Source organism: Salvia splendens, chromosome 10 (genome assembly GCF_004379255.2).
Source record: "Salvia splendens isolate huo1 chromosome 10, SspV2, whole genome shotgun sequence".
Classification (NCBI taxonomy): Eukaryota; Viridiplantae; Streptophyta; class Magnoliopsida; order Lamiales; family Lamiaceae; genus Salvia; species Salvia splendens.
Window position 1 is genome coordinate 16,493,898 of NC_056041.1, and position 17,939 is coordinate 16,511,836.

General features: G+C 36.5%; 1 protein-coding gene and 1 pseudogene across 1 annotated transcript; both read right to left on the reverse strand.

Moving 5' to 3' along the window:
• Positions 1-3,685: 3,685 nt before the first annotated feature.
• LOC121751566 lies at positions 3,686-7,319 on the reverse strand (annotated as a pseudogene).
• Positions 7,320-7,821: 502 nt separating this feature from the next.
• LOC121753291 (WAT1-related protein At5g07050-like) lies at positions 7,822-9,960 on the reverse strand. Its single transcript, XM_042148543.1, has 7 exons — positions 9,700-9,960; positions 9,546-9,608; positions 9,342-9,458; positions 9,008-9,251; positions 8,768-8,926; positions 8,516-8,667; positions 7,822-8,433 (listed from the first exon to the last, which is right to left on the reverse strand). The coding sequence occupies exons 1-7, from the start codon at positions 9,903-9,905 to the stop codon at positions 8,199-8,201; spliced, it is 1,176 nt and encodes a 391-aa protein (XP_042004477.1). The 5' UTR covers positions 9,906-9,960; the 3' UTR covers positions 7,822-8,198.
• Positions 9,961-17,939: the final 7,979 nt, after the last annotated feature.

Below are 17,939 nucleotides of genomic sequence, written 5' to 3' on the forward strand. Positions count from 1 at the left end.
ATTGCGTCGCAGAAACGCTGTTAAATGTTTCATATAAAATTAGGTTGTTCCTCTTTTTGGTATCGTGGCACATTTGTGAAACATCGATGTACTTGTTGTCGACTTAGTTTGTTCAACTAATGTATTGTATTGTGTTTATTGGGGGTTTAAGCGGGCGTAATCGGGAAATTAGCTCATTGCATACTTGTTATACATAATCTATTTCACAATCCGCGTTAAGTTTGTTTGGAGCATCCTGATTTATTTATGATTCAAGTTCTTATTCACAATTAGCTCATCGCATAGTTGCTATATATAATACATAGATCGTTTTCTTCTGTATTCATTGTCGTATTCGTTTTCGTCCTAATTCATTCTTTGGTGCAATATTAGTCCCCCTTCAACGAGCCTTCCACTGTGTAAAATGGCATCCCAACAGATGGGAGGTAGTGATGATGAAGGTATCCCCATACCAAAGGGGTACGATTACATCACATGAGTGGCATATGTTTTTTGTTGTTGTGCTGACTATGAGTTGCAGGTAGCAATGAGTTGGGTAGGAACAAGACCATAATATCGGACAGGTCGAGGCGCGTTTGGTCCGTGCGCGAGGAGGAGATCCTCATGGCAACATTGAAGGAGTTGACAGCGAATGGATGGAGGTGCGATAATGGATGTCGAGCTGGGTATTTAACTCGTATCAAAGAGGCGATCAAGCGTGAATTCCCAAATACTGATATCTGCCCTCACCCCCACATCTATTCGAAGATGACTACTTGGAAACGAAATTATGGCTCCCTCAAGATGATGCTTAATCATAGTGGTATTGGCTTTAATTCGGATGGTCAATACAAGATAGAATGTGACGATGAGCAATGGGCACAATTCGTTAAGGTTGGTGCTAGTTAAGTTTACATAATAATGCATCTCTGATTAGGTTGAAAATGTGTCCTGTTGATTGAATGTAATTGTTTGTCAAGAGGCAGTTGATAGGTATGTTTATAATAATTGTGACGATTACTTTGTGCAGAAAGACTCAAATGCAAGGTACATGAGGAACAAGGCTTGGCCTCAAATAGAAGACTGGAAATAGGTATTTGGTAATGATCGTGCTGAGGGTGTGAAGGTTGTAGATCTAGGAGATGCAGTTCAAAAAATCTTTGGAAATAAAGTTGACATTCCCGATGAGGCTGGTACATCCCATCCCATGACCTTTGAGGAGCTATTCCCCGACGAAGCCTTCCCCCCTGGTGTTCTCCCAGAGATGATAGACGAGAGCCAGTCCACTACTGAGGGAGCTGCGGCTGCGGCTGGTTCGAACTCAAGAGCTGGGGCTGGTTCAGGATCCGGTGCTGGGGTTGGGGCAGGTTCTGGGTCAGGGGCTGTTACTGGCGCTGGCTCGGGTTTAGGGGTTGTTGCTGGCTCGGGGTCAGGGCACGTGCTGCTAATGTGGCAGCTCCAAAGGTGCGGAAGAAAGTTGTTGGAAAAAGGAAGATGGAGGATAAGATTGATGGAGTCCTTTCACTGATGAGTCAGATCCACACTGACACAAATGACCGCTTGAAAGAAATTTCAACTAGGATTGGTTATGACTTTGATCTTAGTACTAAGCGGACTGAAGTTTTTGATCAACTGAAAGACATCCCTGGCCTCACTTTGAAACAACAATTCTATATATCAAAGAAACTAGTGAAGGAGTCGGAGCTTCTGGATCTCTTTCGGGGATTGCAAGTGATTGCTCGGGGGGCCTTTGTCTTTGACCTACTGGAGATTGATGGGATGCTTTAGTCGAAGAAGGCATGGAGGTTTCGTACGGGGTACTGTATTTTGGATAACTACATGAGAGTTTTTTTGTCAATGATACTATTGTAGAGTTGTCAAAGCATTTACACATGGTGATGGTATATGTTTGACCACAACTCTGTTCTTTTGTAGCATTTTTTGTATCTATTAAAACCATTCGAACCTTATGTATTAGGTGAATGTGTATGATATACTCTAACCCCCCAAACTTTTATTGGCAACCAATCATTTATAATACTCTGCCCAGTATCAGTGGGTTCATTTTCATGCGCACTCTCCTATTCCTATGCATTACTATGTTTCCCCCCTTTCTTTCCAATCAGTAGGTTTACTTTGTCTGAGGTATGCTAAACAATGGAGTCTTTATTTATACTAGAGTGAAAAAAGAAGCAAAATAAAATAATTCTTGGACAAAAAAGTTACCTTCCGGACAAAACACCCTACCGGGTGTTTTCCATAAAATATTTCACCCGCCCGGGTGAAGTCTCTGGACAAAAAAATGATTTCTCGGCAAAAACACCCAGCCGGGTGTTTGTGGCTTTGTAAAACACCCGCCCGCGTGTTTCTGTCTGCATTGCGCGACTTTCTTAAAATGATCATAACTTCCTCATCCGGGCTCCGATTGAGGCATGCTTTGAGGGGATAAAATGATAGTTTCAAATGATAAAATGATACTTTTGTTTAATAATGATAGTTTTAGATTTTTGGATGATAAAATGATACTTTTGCATTATAAAATGATAGTTTGAGGGGATAAAATGATTGTTTCAAATGATAAAATGATACTTTTGTTTAATAATGATAGTTTTAGATTTTTGGATGATAAAATGATACTTTTGCATCATAAAATGATTGTTTGAGGGGATAAAATGATAGTTTCAAATGATAAAATGATACTTTTGTTTAATAATGATAGTTTTAGATTTTTGGATGATAAAATGATACTTTTGCATCATAAAATGATACTTTGAGGGGATAGAATGATAGTTTCAAATGATAAAATGATACTTTTGTTTAATAATGATAGTTTTAGATTTTTGGATGATAAAATGATACTTTTGCATCATAAAATGATACTTTGAGGGGATAAAATGATAGTTTCAAATGATAAAATGATACTTTTGTTTAATAATGATAGTTTTAGATTTTTGGATGATAAAATGATACTTTTACATCATAAAATGATACTTTTGCATCCCATTAACTAATCTAACAACCATTTCAGCTGAATTTTCAATTAGAACTACAAATCTTGCCAAACTGCATACAGATTGCAAATTGAGAAATGCAAATCTGGGATGAAGTATATTTTAGCAAGCCCTACATACAAATTGAGAAATGCAAATCTGGAAGAAAGTCATATCAATCTAGAAAAGTATGTAATTCTCAAGCACACATGCACAAACAATTGAAACACAATCCAAATCGGCGATGAAGACGAATTAAATTTTCAAGCATCCATGTAATTGTTGTGTAGTTGGGAATTTTGTGTACCTTTCGAGATTCCTCTTCATTAGACATGGGTAATTGCTTCAAAATCGAGCCCAGGTTACGATATCACCAAATATGGTCGACGAATCTGCAAATCATTCACAGATTACATAAAACGATGATTACCAAACGGGCTAACAAAATTTCATACAAAATTGAATGCAAACCCTAAAATCGATGGCCGGCCTCTCTTTGAGGAGCTGGGGCTTGAAACGGTGGAGTGAAGTGGTATAATTGTGACTTGGCCGAATTTCACCAAACGGGCTTCGCGAGATTGAGCAATATCGAGGGGAGGACCTGGACAGTGTTATAGGTGAAATGCAGGAAGTAATCTTAAATTTCATCCGGATGTTGATTGGTTTACCGGGTCGCGAGATAGTATATCAGTACAACCAAACGGCTGATATACCTCCGATAGGCGGCCCTATCAATGCCTATCAGTACAACCAAACGACCCCTTAGAATAAAATCCACTTGACAACCTTCTGTAGTAGTTTATACTTTAATAATAAGATTTAACTATAATATTATCATGAAGAGTGCAATTCCAGTTAATATCTCTGTTTTGACCATTTTGATGTATTAACCATTTACTACTTTCTTCATCCCTAGTATGAACTTTGGGTTCGGCACGGATTTTAATGCATTATTGGTAAAGTAAGAGAGAGATGGATAGAATAAGTTTTTTAAGTATGATTAGTGGAGAATGAGTCATACCTCATTAGGGAGAAGAGAGTTTCTAAAATTGGAATGTTCATACTCTTTGGGAACTGACGAAAAAGAAAATAGTGCATACTCTTCAGGGACTCCCTGAAGGAAGTATTATATGTTGGCCTTACTTAGAATTGAAGCCCTTGAATTGCTAGTAATCACTTTTAAACTTACATTATACTCCCTCAGTCCCTAAAGAATATGACTTTAAGTTTGACACAAGTTTTAACGCAAAACTGGTAAAGTAAGAGAGAGGTAGAGAGAAAAAATAATTAAAGTATTATTAGTGGAGAATGAGTCTCACCTCATTAGAGATAAAATTGTTTTCAAAATTGAAAAGTGCATATTGTTGTGGGACGGACTAAAAAGGAAATAGTCATACTTTTGCGAAACAGAGGGAGTATGTCTTATTGTGTATTTGTTTTTTTAGAGTTTTAACCTTCTAAAATTGTTTAAATAATTATGCAAATGGGGACAAACAATCAAATGACATATTAAAATCGACAAAAATAGGTACGATTAAACAATTTCCAATTTAAGTAGTCTTTTTAATGTAAAATGGTAGTGATCTCAACATCAAGATTTCCAACATTAAATCAACCAACTTAACCTTGAAATAGGGGAGCTGGAAATCTTGGCTTCATGTTTAAGGCATTCTTTTGTTTCTCTTTCACCTCCTTGCATTTAATCTTCACCTCTCTGAGAAACTCAAGATTATACATCATTAGCATTTAAAAACAAACAATTTTCTTAATATTTAAAAAAAAGTATGCATACCTATTTTGTGGATCAATGGAAAGAGCTCTATTGATATCCTCCCCAGCTTTCTCAAGATCACATGTTCTTATATATGCCTGAGATCGTCTGAACAAAGCCTTAACGTTGCACGAATCGAGCTCAAGAACCTGTTCCATAGCTTCAAGATCATCACAATGCAAGAAATTACAATAAAAAAAGTAAATTAGACCTTGGTGCAAAGTCTTGATGCACATTCATACTCTCCTAGCTTCAGCTTGCATGCTGCGTTGTTTAAATAGCACGACGCCCTCAAAGAGTTCGCCTCAAGCTTGTCTTGATGGCTGAAGGAATGGCTGTATTCGACGTAGTGTAAGGCCTGCAGAGTGACTAAAAAATCAGCACAAGATATGATGTTAATTACCTACCTATCTATGAAGAATTAGTTGGTTAGATATCACATTCCTTGTCATACTTATTTGAGGCAAGTTGAAATTTCCCATATTGGAAGAGTGTGTTTCCCTCTTGCTTCTTTGATTTGCACATTGCTATTCTTTCATGAGCATCCATTTTCCAAAATGGCTTCTCCTACAACATAATTTGGTGGAAATTGTTGATAAAAGAGTAGAAAATCTATGATTTTTTTTGGAGTAGAATGTTTGCTTTGACACCTTGATGAAGTCAACAATTTTGATTTGATAATACAATGAATTTTCTGCAGATTTGATCTTCACTTCAGCTTCTTCTCCTTTCTTCATCGTCATCACAGCTCTGTCCAAACCTTCATCGATTTCCTCTGCAGAAGAATGGGCAATTTCATTACAAGAAAATTGACAAATTAATGAAGAATGTGAAGAAGAAGAAGCAATTATCATGCAATGTAGCTAGGAAGGCACCTTCTTCTCCACACACATATTCGAAGGGCTCATCTTCTGATCCTCGCCTTTCCAAAACCGTTCCATCTTCGAGTTTCTTGAGGAAAACCACTGCATAAACTGATCTTGAGCCAATTGGGACAGAAAGCTAGAAGATGATCACAAGTTGAGAATCATCATGATCATCATCACCTCTGGCAAGGGATCCCTCCTTGGCACGATCAAATCCCTCGCCCTTCTTCGTGATCTTCTTTAGGACTGTGCTGTCTCCCTTGGCATAAATGACAGCATTCCATGACACTAACTCAAGATGGATGATCAAATTTTGATGTGGTGGTGGTGGCATTTCATCATTTATTGAACTCTGAATCAGGCCATCTAGAAATTCACTATGCCGTTGAGAGTCAAATTTTTGGTAAGTTTAAATGCCAAATATGCAACACTAATAATTGAAAACAAACATAACATACAAGAAAACTTCACATATAGCTCAGCTTGCTCTCCCTTCCTCATAGTTCTCACAGATTTGCTCATTGCAGGGCAAAGATGTCCTAATTCAACATAACCAATCAATCCAAATTCTTCAAATCAAATAATTCAATAACAAAAATCTAAATTCATAACAACTCACCATTTGTCAAAGAGAACTCCAACCCCTCATCACATTTGGATACAACTACCCCATTCTCATCTTTAGCTACATACTTAACTACAAAAAAGCCAATAATCAAGAACAAGGGATGGAGGGAGAGGGAGAAAGAGAGAGAGTTAACAAAGCTAACCAAAGACTTCATCTTTTTCATTTGGAGTAGCCCACCCCTCTCCTTCCCTCACTATCTTCTTCAAAACACCTCCATCCCCACAAACATCCCTAATAGGGCACCAAGATATCAACTCCACATCGAAAACAAGAGTTGAATTCGGAGGGACTAAAGGAGGAGAGCCACTCTCACCATAGGCCAAGAATGGTGGGATAGTGAAGACAGCTCTCTCTCCCTTCCTCATTGTCCCAATCCCTTCATCCCACCCCTTAATCACCTCACCTGTTCACAAAAGCACCCTTTTCACCTCGCTAAAAAGCACGATTTTCGACATGAAAAACAACACAATCACACAAACTTTGGATGATGGAAGAGGGAAAAAAAACATACAGTGTCCTAATCTGAACTTGTAAGGCCTCCCTCTCTCCCAACTCGAATCGAAGTAGTCTCCTTCTTGCAACCTCACATTGTAATGAACTGAAATCAAGAATCAAACAGAGCACTTCAAGAATCAAGAAACTGTTTTTGAATAGTTTGATGTTCTATGTTAAGAGAATATTTTGATGTTCTATGTTAAGTTCTTTCCAACTAAAAGTGGATATCAAGTCTAAAAAAGAAAATACAAATTAAATTTAAATAACCATGATTAAATTTAATTTAATAGAATAAACATTTGTTTATTAAATCATACGAATATAGTAATGTGGCAAGTAACACATTTCACAGACAAAAAAATTGATTTAATACATAAAAATATTATACCTTCAACTTCATCACCTGGGATTGGAGTTTGCCATGAAACACCTTTTTGAATAATCTGTTTGCTTAAACGAAGATTTAGGGGACCGATTGATTTGTGGCAAGAAATTGACGTTTCCTTTTCCATTGGAGTTTTGAGAAAGTATGTTTTTCTAGAGAGAGAGGGATGAGAGATAAGGGTCTGAATCTTTATTGCATTTCAGTTGAGGATAAGTCGTTAGTTTCCCTCCTTTCAGTTGGAAGATTTTTCTCTGTGAAAATAACTAACAAATGGCGTCATTGGGCCTATTTACGTTTTGATTTTTCTTTGGGCCTGGCCTAATTTAATTTGGGCTAGATTGGATTTCTTTAAAATTGATTTGGTGTCGGAATCGCTCTTACAATATTCTGAAAAACGCCATTTTTGTTGGGCCACTAATTTTGTTTTATTCCAGTCTGCAATTATTATTAATATATTTAAAATTGGATATTAGTTCAAAATTATTTTCATTTTCAGACTTTTGGAATCCAAATTTTAATCCAAATTACTGAATTTTAAATGTGACATCAAAATTCATTCTTGAAATCATTGATGAATGTTTCTAAAAACAATATACTAATTCCTCCATTATTTTTTCAACTCTTCGAGATTAATATAGCAACATCTTATCAAGATAAGATTTACGTAGTATTTCATAGTAGCATTAAAACCGTAATTACGTCATATATTAACAAAAAAGCATAAAGCAATCAAACAATGCCGATTCAAATAATTTCACAAGTGGGATTCTGAATCAGACTTTTACAACATTCAAAGTGGAAACATATATAGAAAACCACTATCACCAAATTCCCACTAATATTATTAGTAGTACTATTTTTTCAAAAAAAAAAGAGTCATTTACCATTTCATATCTCCTCAGTAAATTCTAAGTACTACTTTACAACCTCAGTAGTAGTCCACTACAAATTAGTACAAAACAAGACAACAAAAACCCAAATCAAAATGGGGGAAAAGAAATTTTAAAGAGAAGAAAAATAAATAAAGATGGGTGTTATCCATGTTATTTTTTTTATTTCTCTCTTTTTCTAGTTGCTGCTTCAGTTATATTTTAGTGGTATCCACAGTATTTGCAGCTGCTGGAACATAAATCCTGTTTGACTGATTTGTCTGAATTCCAGCATGATTTGCTTCAATATCATGAATTATTGGTGTCTCAATTTGAGTGCAACCCTTTATTGGCTCAAGAAATTCCTCAGCTTCCTTCTCTTTAAATTCCTTGTATTTTCCCCACAAAACAGAATACAATCCAATCACAATCAAGACTGCTCCAAGAACCCTGGATTCCAAATGAGAAAAATAACAAATTAATAATGTATTAAAGAAAAGAATCAATAGGTAAAAATAATTAAGATAATTACCCTCCAACATAAATCTTCTCAGCCAATATGAAAGAGCCCATGATGGCTACAATCACCATCATCAATGGACTGAATGCTGTGACAAAAACAGGCCCCCTTTGTTGCATCACTACACCTTGAACATAGTATGCTATCCCTGAGGATATGATACCCTGTCCAGCAATATTATATTAAATTAATTTACTAGTCTAAATTTAAAAAAATTAAAAAATAAAATAATTACTACTATCAAGTTAGAGAGTGAGCTCTTACAGCATAGGCAGCAGCTAACAAATTCATGTCCCAACCAATAGCCCAAGAATTTGGTTTGTGTTCCATCACAAATGTTACTGCAATAGATTGAAGTGTGCCCAAGTAACACACAATTGCTGTGAGAGATAGCTGGGCTGTGTATTTCCTCAATGTGATTGCCTATTTGACAATATTCAAACAAGGGCATTATAAATATAAGATTATAACCTTAAAATAAAAATGATAAGCAAAAAATGTAACCTGAAGGATGAAGAAGGAAGCCCAAGCAAAAGTGGCAATGATGAGAAGAATTGAGCCCCTGACCCAATCCTTGTCAGCATCTTCTTGATTTGGGGCAGGAACATTTGAGTGAATGTAGTGTGACCACACCATGTTTATCACGTGCCCTTTGTATACTGTCATAAGCATAGCTCCACCAACTGTCACTAGTGTTCCCACCACCTTTGCTTGGCATCTCACCTTCTTCATGTCCACCTTCTCCATCCTAAATTGAATTCATCCAAAACAATAATTAAGAGTCTATTTGATTCCGAATTGTGTATGTCTGCGCCATTACGAATAGTTTTGGCCGTACCTGCAGATGACTGCCATGACGAATGTCATGGCAGGGAGCATGTTGCTCATGGCACATGAGAAAGTTGGGGAAGTGAATTTCAGCCCAGCATAGTAGAGATTCTGATCAATCACAGGCCTAATAAAAAAGAAAAAATTAACTGAAGTAAAAAAAAATACTAAGTATTATATACTTATGAGCAAGATATAATTAAAAAAACCTTACCCAAGAAGAGCAAGGACAAATAGCTGCATGAAAATAGTGAATGTGATCTTTGGTCTCACCTTCCTGTTTCAAAAAAATATTACTAATTAAAATATAAGTATGCAAAGAAAGGGGCAATTAATTGATACTCCATAATTTGGCAAAAACAAGGGACCTTTCAAGAATGAGGGCAAAAGGAGCAATGACAGCAGTGGCAAAGGCATGTCTGTAGACAACCAAAACATAGTGGCTCATGCCTCTGTTGAGAGAGACTTTGGTAATGATATTCATTCCAGCATACCCAAATTGCAATGAAATCATGGCTATGTAAGGTTTAGCCTTTTCATAAAAATTGGAGCAACAACAACTTTTTCCTTCCATTTTTTTTTCTCTCTCTTTTGTTTGAGCTGGAAGAGAAGTGAGGAAAACACTAGAATTGCTTGTGTTTCCTAAGGAATGGGTGCTTGGAACTAGGGTATTTGTAAGATTTTTTTGGTGGTGGTGGGGTAGGGGTAGGGGTAGGGGTAGGGGTAGGGGTGGTTTCTATTTATCTACTAGGAGTAGTTTATAATGCATAGATTTTTACTTAATTCACTCTCTTTAGTACTCCATTTAATTTATCTTTTCTACTCCTATTACATTGTCGATTGATCTCTAAAATCATTCTTAATATAAGCACTACTCTCTTATTACAATCAATATTTTTATTAAAAAATTATATAAATTTTTAATTGACTAGTAGTAATATACGTACATGAATATTACTATGCTTACTGTTTGAGCATTAGGCCTTCAGCTGAATCTAATTGAATATTCTGATTTTTATGCTTACATCACTACGTGAGTTCCAGGTGGCTTCAATCGTAATTTGATAATGTCTTTTTTACTTCTTCTTTATAATTAATAAATTTGTGGGTTCCATTTGCTATGTTTTTTTCTGAGAGTGGCTTGAGTATGTGATTACAGAGTTGCCAAAAAAGATAAAGTTTGAATTAGTGGTAGCTGATGCCATTAGGGTTGTGGGCACCACCTCTTGTCAGCCCCGATGCGGCTCTCCGACGCCTTTGCTCCACCGCAGTGGCAACGATGCTCCGCTACCTAGTTTTAGGTCCGATAATTAATTACTAATTGTGGTTAACTTAGTTTCTTTCTCGTCTAATTTTGTGATTAATCTAACTGGTTTTGGTAAAAAAATTCATACTACACCTACTAGTTTTGATAAATTTCAATTTCGCGCATAAGCTTAAAAATACAACTAAATATAATTTAAGTTTTGATAGTATTTTTTTAATGGTTATTTCGATTTAAGTATATACCTAAGTATATAATAGACTCGTAAAGGCTATAATCAAATTGATTTATTAGAAAGTTAGGGTAGAATTGTGTCAAGACAAATTTGTTTACTTGAACTTATAAGTCGAAGGCAACTATGAACTATATGGTTGTGAAAGTATAATCAGTCATAACTCAATGTGGTATATATATCTTACTTATATTGATTTGATTATAATTCATAATATAGGTGCATAGTATTAATGCTCAAGAATGATAAAATACTAACAATTGCAGATTATGCATATTAATGATCAGGTGTTGTAATTATTTCCAACTATGATCTCCTTCCATAGCCAATCTCCAACCACGATCTTTTTTCTCATTTCTTGAAAGAAAAAATAATATACTAATTCAATTATTTTGCATGATAATAGTGTATAGCAACAAAGTTAGTCGGTAGCTAGCCATATTTGGGCATGATTTTGTGAAAAAAAAAGTGGACAATTAGAAGTTAGTCATTTCTCACTCTATTTTAAGTTATTAAGAGCATCTCCAGTGGTCGGCGAGCGAGAGGCTCGCCGATTTTCTCGCCGTACTATTGCAGCCGACGAGCGCCAAATCGGCGAGAATTTCGGCGAGGGCACGCCGATTCCCGGGCGCTCGCCGATTCTCTCGCCGATCGGCTCGCCGCTATTGCAGCCTCCCTATCGGCAAGGAACCGGCGAGCCAATTTTTTTTTTAATTTTCGAAACACTATATATACGCGATTTGCACGACATTTTCATTCGCACAACTTGTTTTAACGAGTACTCTCTCTATCTTAATTTCTGTACAAGATCAACAACGCGAAATGGATCTCAACAACGAGCCAACTTCAGGGTTGAGCGATTCTCAAACTCCCGCGGTCCCCGTGGGAGGTGGATGGAATCAGATGCCCGGGTACTACAACAACATGTACCCTTGGCAGCAGATGATGCCCGGGATGGCATATGGCGGTGGTATGCCGGGATGGCAGGGGATGTCGGGGGTCGGGGGGACCGGGGATGCATCCCGTCAGGGGGGACCGGGGATGCATCCCGGGATGCCGATGATGCCGGGGTGGGCACCCGGGATGCAGGGGACGCCGGGGATGGCGGGGATGCAGGGGACGCAGGGTACACCATGGGGGCAGGGGACGCCGGGGGCTCTGACGTCTATCGCCCCAGCTTTGATTTTGGTACCGCTGCTTCGCACACATCGACCCCAGTAGATACGCAGTTCCAGGGGATTGAGTCCTTCTCCTTAGAGGAGTTGGGTATAGATCTCGGGGCACCGGACACTCCCGTGGGGCGGGGTCAGGGCTCGCCCAAGAAGAAGAAGGGGAAGAAGGTGGTCGGCGAGTCATCGCAGATGGAGGTACGGAGGAAGTGGACAGACGCGGAGAACGTCGCGCTGTCCAAGGCGTGGGTGAGTGTTTGCGATGACCCTCTCGCCTCGAACAATCAGAGGATCGTTAACTTGTGGGCTAAATTAAAATAGCAGCAACCTACAAGGCATTTTGCCCAGAGGGGAGGCCACGCAGCGGGGAGGAGTGCCGGAAGGGGTGGGACCGAATCCAGTCTGGGGTGTCCCGATTTTCAGGCTTGTACACCAACGCCCTCCGAATGAAGTCCAGCGGCCAAACTAACGACGACTGCCGGAGGCTGGCGGAGAAAGAGTTCCCCCTGCCCGGGCTTTACAAGGATTTCACCTACTGGAACTGCTACGAGGTGCTAATGGACTCCGAGAAGTTTCGGGCAGGTGTCGATGCGGGCTGGCCGAAGAAGCAGCGCCTGAACTATTCAGGTGATTACGCCAAAGGTAGCAGCGGCGGTTCCCACGACCTCCCCGAAGATGCTCAGGAGACCCCGTCCCCTCCCTCGTTTACTCGTCGCACTGGCTCGGTTGGTCAAATACGGGCGCAACGCCCTCGCCAGAGGTCCCAGGAGATCCAGTCGGCATCCCTCCTGTTGGCAACTTGACAGCCGACCTCGTCTTCTTGGCGCGTCAACAAGCGCGGGCTCAGATGATCAAGGTCATAGATCAATGGAAGAATGCAACTAACCCCGAGGAGAAGAGTTTTTTTCACGCCGTGCTCGTGAGTATGCGACAGGATTTGAATTCCAGCGCGGCACAGGTGGGGGGCTCTGACGCGGGCTCAGATGCCGCAGATTTGGGGGTCCCGGATAGCGGCGACGACGGCGAGGAGTGAGGCTGCGCCGGAAGGGGTGGGCCCGTGCGTGGATTAGGATTTTTTTTAAGTAATGTAATTTTTTCTTACTTTTTTTAAATTAATGTATTTTTAAAAATTTAATATTGTTAGAGAATTTTCCCGTATATGTGTCGTAAATTTAATTCCGTATTTTGTATGATTGTTTAATTATTTGTTTTTAGTGCTGATGATGTGGCAAGGCTATGGCTGGGCTATTGCTTGTCTAGTTGCTTGTCCAGCTGATGTGGCAGGAAGAATTTAGTGCTGCTGATGTGGCATGGTTGGGCTATGGCTGGGCTATTGCTTGTCCGCCGACCACTGGAGATGCTCTAAGAGATATTATGATGATACCACTCGATGTTATACTTAGGGGTGGGAAATTATACCGAAATACCGTAATACCGGACTTACCGTACCGGAAAAATACCAAAAATACCGATTTTTCGGTATACCGCAGTTTCCGGTACGATATGATACCGTACCGCAGTGTTTCGGTACGGTAACGGTATCAATTTTTCTATACCGCGGTATACCGTGGTATACCGAATCCACGGTATACCGAAACTTCGGTATATACCGAATCCATGGTATACCGGTATACCGTGGTATACCGAATATTCGGTATATACCGAAGATTCGGTATACCGTGGTATACCGATAGATTATTTTATATATATATATATATATATATATATATATATATTAATATTAAATATGTTGTAATAAATATATTACATTTATATATATATTATATTAAAAAAAATTTAATACATCAATTAATACAATAAAATTAAACATTCAAATGATAATTTATTCAAACAAATTCAAAATTAACATGAATTATTTTCTTATCAACTCATCCTATTAAATATAATAAACACAATAGCACATAACACCGAAAGAAGATTGGAAATACGATATCGGGAATATGTTTCAACAGAGCACATTTGAAAGAATTTGTATTAACTCACACCATTTAGTATATGATTCTTTGTGTAATGTCATATTCCAAATATACAAAGTAATTAAAAATTTTGTTTTATTCTTCGTCCCACTTCATAAAATGTCAATTAAAAATATGTGCAGCTGAAAATGAATCAAATCGTTTAATTAGTGTTTAATTCATTGTATGTTATCTTGTTTTATATACTACTTAAATTGAAGGATGAATAAATAGGATACTGATCAGTCATTCTTAATTCTTAAAGAGAAATAAATGTCCAATTTAAATTACTAACTAGTGTCACGCCCGTGCGATGCACGGGTCATTTTAATTTCTTCTTATTTATTTCATTTTGCGAAATAAAAGTTGTGAAATGATAAACAAAAGAATATTCGACATCCTCTTACTTTGGATTATACTTTTTCAATCACATTAACCCCACATAGCCACAAGAGTGCGTTTAAATGCTACCTTTTCTTAAAAATGTCAATACGATCACATTAAAATTTCAACACATATTTGTGTTGACATTTTAATAAACTGTCTTGACATTTAAATATCAGACTTAAAATTAAAAAGCATTTTAAATCTGTGAAAATATGAATTAACCGTTGAGTTATAACTGTAGGAGCAAGTTTACGTTGCAATAATTTAATATTGCACTGGTGAGACACTTTCTAGTCGAGATTCATTTCATTGCAATATAGCGACCCATACACTAAAAACCAAAACCTTGAAACCTAAATCCTAAACCCTTAACTTTAAAATATACTCATCATAACCAACAAATGAGCCAAATTTTGATATATGTTGAATTTTAGTATTTTCACATTAAAAAAATATTATTTGCTAGTAAATGAACAAATCAAGAAACCAATTATTTTTCGGTATATCGTTACCGTTACCATACCGTTATTACGGTATACCGTACCGTGTTTCGGTATACCATTTTTTAACGGTATACCGAAACACGGTACGGTATACCGTAATAACGGTATGGTAACGGTATCAAAAAATATCATACCGAATTTCCGGTATACCGGAATTTCGGTATACCGAAAATTCGGTACGGTATCGGTATTGAATTTTATCATACCGTACTTTCCGGTACGGTATGCGGTATGGCACGGTCGGTACGGTATACCGTACCGACCCACCCCTAGTTATACTTGATCTGTAAAACGAAATAGTATGAGAGATATTATCATTTTCAAGATATTATGAAACCTTGACTTAGTTATGGTTAACTGCTACTCATAAGAGCTGAGTTATTTTTGGATAAGGAAGCAATTTCCATCATAGAAAATCTATCTAACATGATATAATCATGTAGAGATCGATCGACATTTCATGAAGGGGAAACTTGAGGGTGGTATTATATACCTCCTTTCGTTAGGTCTGAAAGACCAGTTGAAAGTTTGATAATCTAGTGCAACGTGATATAACCAAACATGCATAGATTGGTCGATATTTAATTAGGTAATTAGCAAGTTCAGTATAAAAAATGTCGTTGCTCAACTTAAGTAGAAGTATCAAATAAATAAAGAAATCAAGAGAGAATATAAAAGTCGCTCATAATCGATATGTGATTGATACGTAACTGAAACTTTGATTAATTGATATAGCTAGATTGTAAAAACATGAATAAATAAAGAGTTGTATACCTTAGCATAATAATCCCTTAGGCCTTAGTTGGAGGTATGTGTACGTAAAGTGCATGTCTATTTAAATTATGTGGAGTATAGTTTATATTTTATTTGACGTGATAAATATATTGAATTTATTGCGGTGTGTGCCAATATAAAGTCCCCATAATTAATTCTCTCAACTTCACAAAATAGCGATGAAATGGAAAAGCCGCAAGAATGTTGGAGTCTTGGAGAAAGAAAAAAACTTGTAGAAACTACTAGAACTTTAATAAGCAATCACGAACTATCAATTATTGTTACTTTTACATTAAAATAATAAAAAACGAACTAAGAAAAGAAATTTTAAATTGAGTAGAAAAGTTAAAAATATATGCATCTTGCAAAGTAGGTTTGGGTATGGTTTTTCATTATTCCCGATCTTAAGAAATAAGAGGCACTCTCGACTTCTCAAAATGCAAGTCATTTAGATACCCAATTAAGAATATTAATTCAATTTAATAATAGTAAAAAAGAATATTATCTCATTATTACAAAATTCCGAAATAAGAGCATCCATGCAATTGCACAACCAAATTGTTTCTCCGGAACAAGAAAAAAGGCCACAAAAGGCACAACTCAAAGCATTCCACCTTTTTTAATCATAAACTTAAAAACAAAAGCTTTTTTAAATCACAAATTATTTGAAAAGAAGAAAAGAAAAGAATGTTTTCTCTCCGATCTTTTTCAATTCACGAGCAACAACAAAAGTTAAACCAATAAATGTATACTCATTGTTGTTTACGCGTTCTTTATTGAAATAGTACCTTTTACCAAATATATATAATTAATAAAAAACGAAAAACAAAATATTTTTAGAGCATTCAAATGGAGTAATTGTTTATACCATTATCTACATTTCACTATAGTTGGCAAGAAAATGACAAGAGCGATAAAATCTTGAAGCTTAAATGAAAAATAGAGGAACTCTAATCTATTTTTGAAGTTTTCATCAATTAAAAGGTTATTTTTAACTTATAATCCAAATTTTGACCGCATGATGAATTTTAGCTTAAATTTAAAAATATTAGTATGTGCTTTTCGTTATTTTTTTAGTATTTAACAAATCATTTATCTCATTAGTTTGATGCATTTTATTTAAGATAAATCAATCCAAATTGATAAAAAAAATTGGCTTAGACTATTAAGTGAATACTTTCAAAGTTCATATAGAGATGTATTAGCCTAATAGTAGTGTGGTTAATGTCTGGAACCAAAACTTAGATTTGAGTCTACTGTAACATAATTTTTAAATTTTTAACATTTATCAATTAAAAAAAGTCACCATAGACTTGAAATTCATTCTATAGTTTATTTGAAATTTAGATACCAGTATAACATTAGAGAGCATAAAGCTGTATAAATTCCAAGAAATAGAAGTGGAAATTAGTTGATTCTGTAATGCACCGCGACCAATCCTAACAAGTTCTTAAACCTATATATAATAATTGATTAATATTGGACATTTTGAATAAATTATTATGATATTCGTTTGTAGTACAGGGCTAATCAATCAACTATGTTAGTTTAATATTTTTTATATATTTAATTTTAAATCGAAGGAAGACTTCGATTATGGTGCCATTTTTCACCAACAAAAAAGCTCGAATTATTGAGGGCAAGGGACAAATATCGCATTCAAGAAAAAAAGAAAAAGTTATGGTCAAAGATTCAGTTGGTTTGATTTGTTAGTGCAATTCATTTTATTTCAATCATGGAGTATTAAAAAAGCTATGGTTTTAAATGTTTTGTTTTTTTTCTTTACATGTATTATGCATAAATAATTACTAGTATTTATATTAAAATCGATCAGTTCTTTAATAAGTTGGAACAATTTCGAGTAGGCTAATAACTAAAATAATTCCGAAATATGTATAAAAATATTTTTCAATTCATATATTTTCATGTGGTTGTTCTATTCATTGTAATTTTGTAAAGGGATATTGGTCCCTAAAACCATGAATTTTTGTCAAATTTTGGTATTTCTCACGAACTTTGAAATTGGTCTCAAAAATCACAAACTGAAAGGGAGTATTTTAAGCAAAAAGCTAAATTCAAGCATTTACTCCTTAGTGACCGCAGTACTTCTTTCTTCCACTCTCTTGTTAAAAGGAACAACTCACGCAATTATATTGCATTCCTCTACAGGAGAGATGGCACAATCACGAGGGATCAAGAAGAAATAATTAGTGAGTTCGTGGAGTTCTACTCGACTCTCTTGGGTACCAAGAAGGAGCCGGAGCCTATCAACGTGGACATCATTAGGCAAGGCCCTCTTGTGA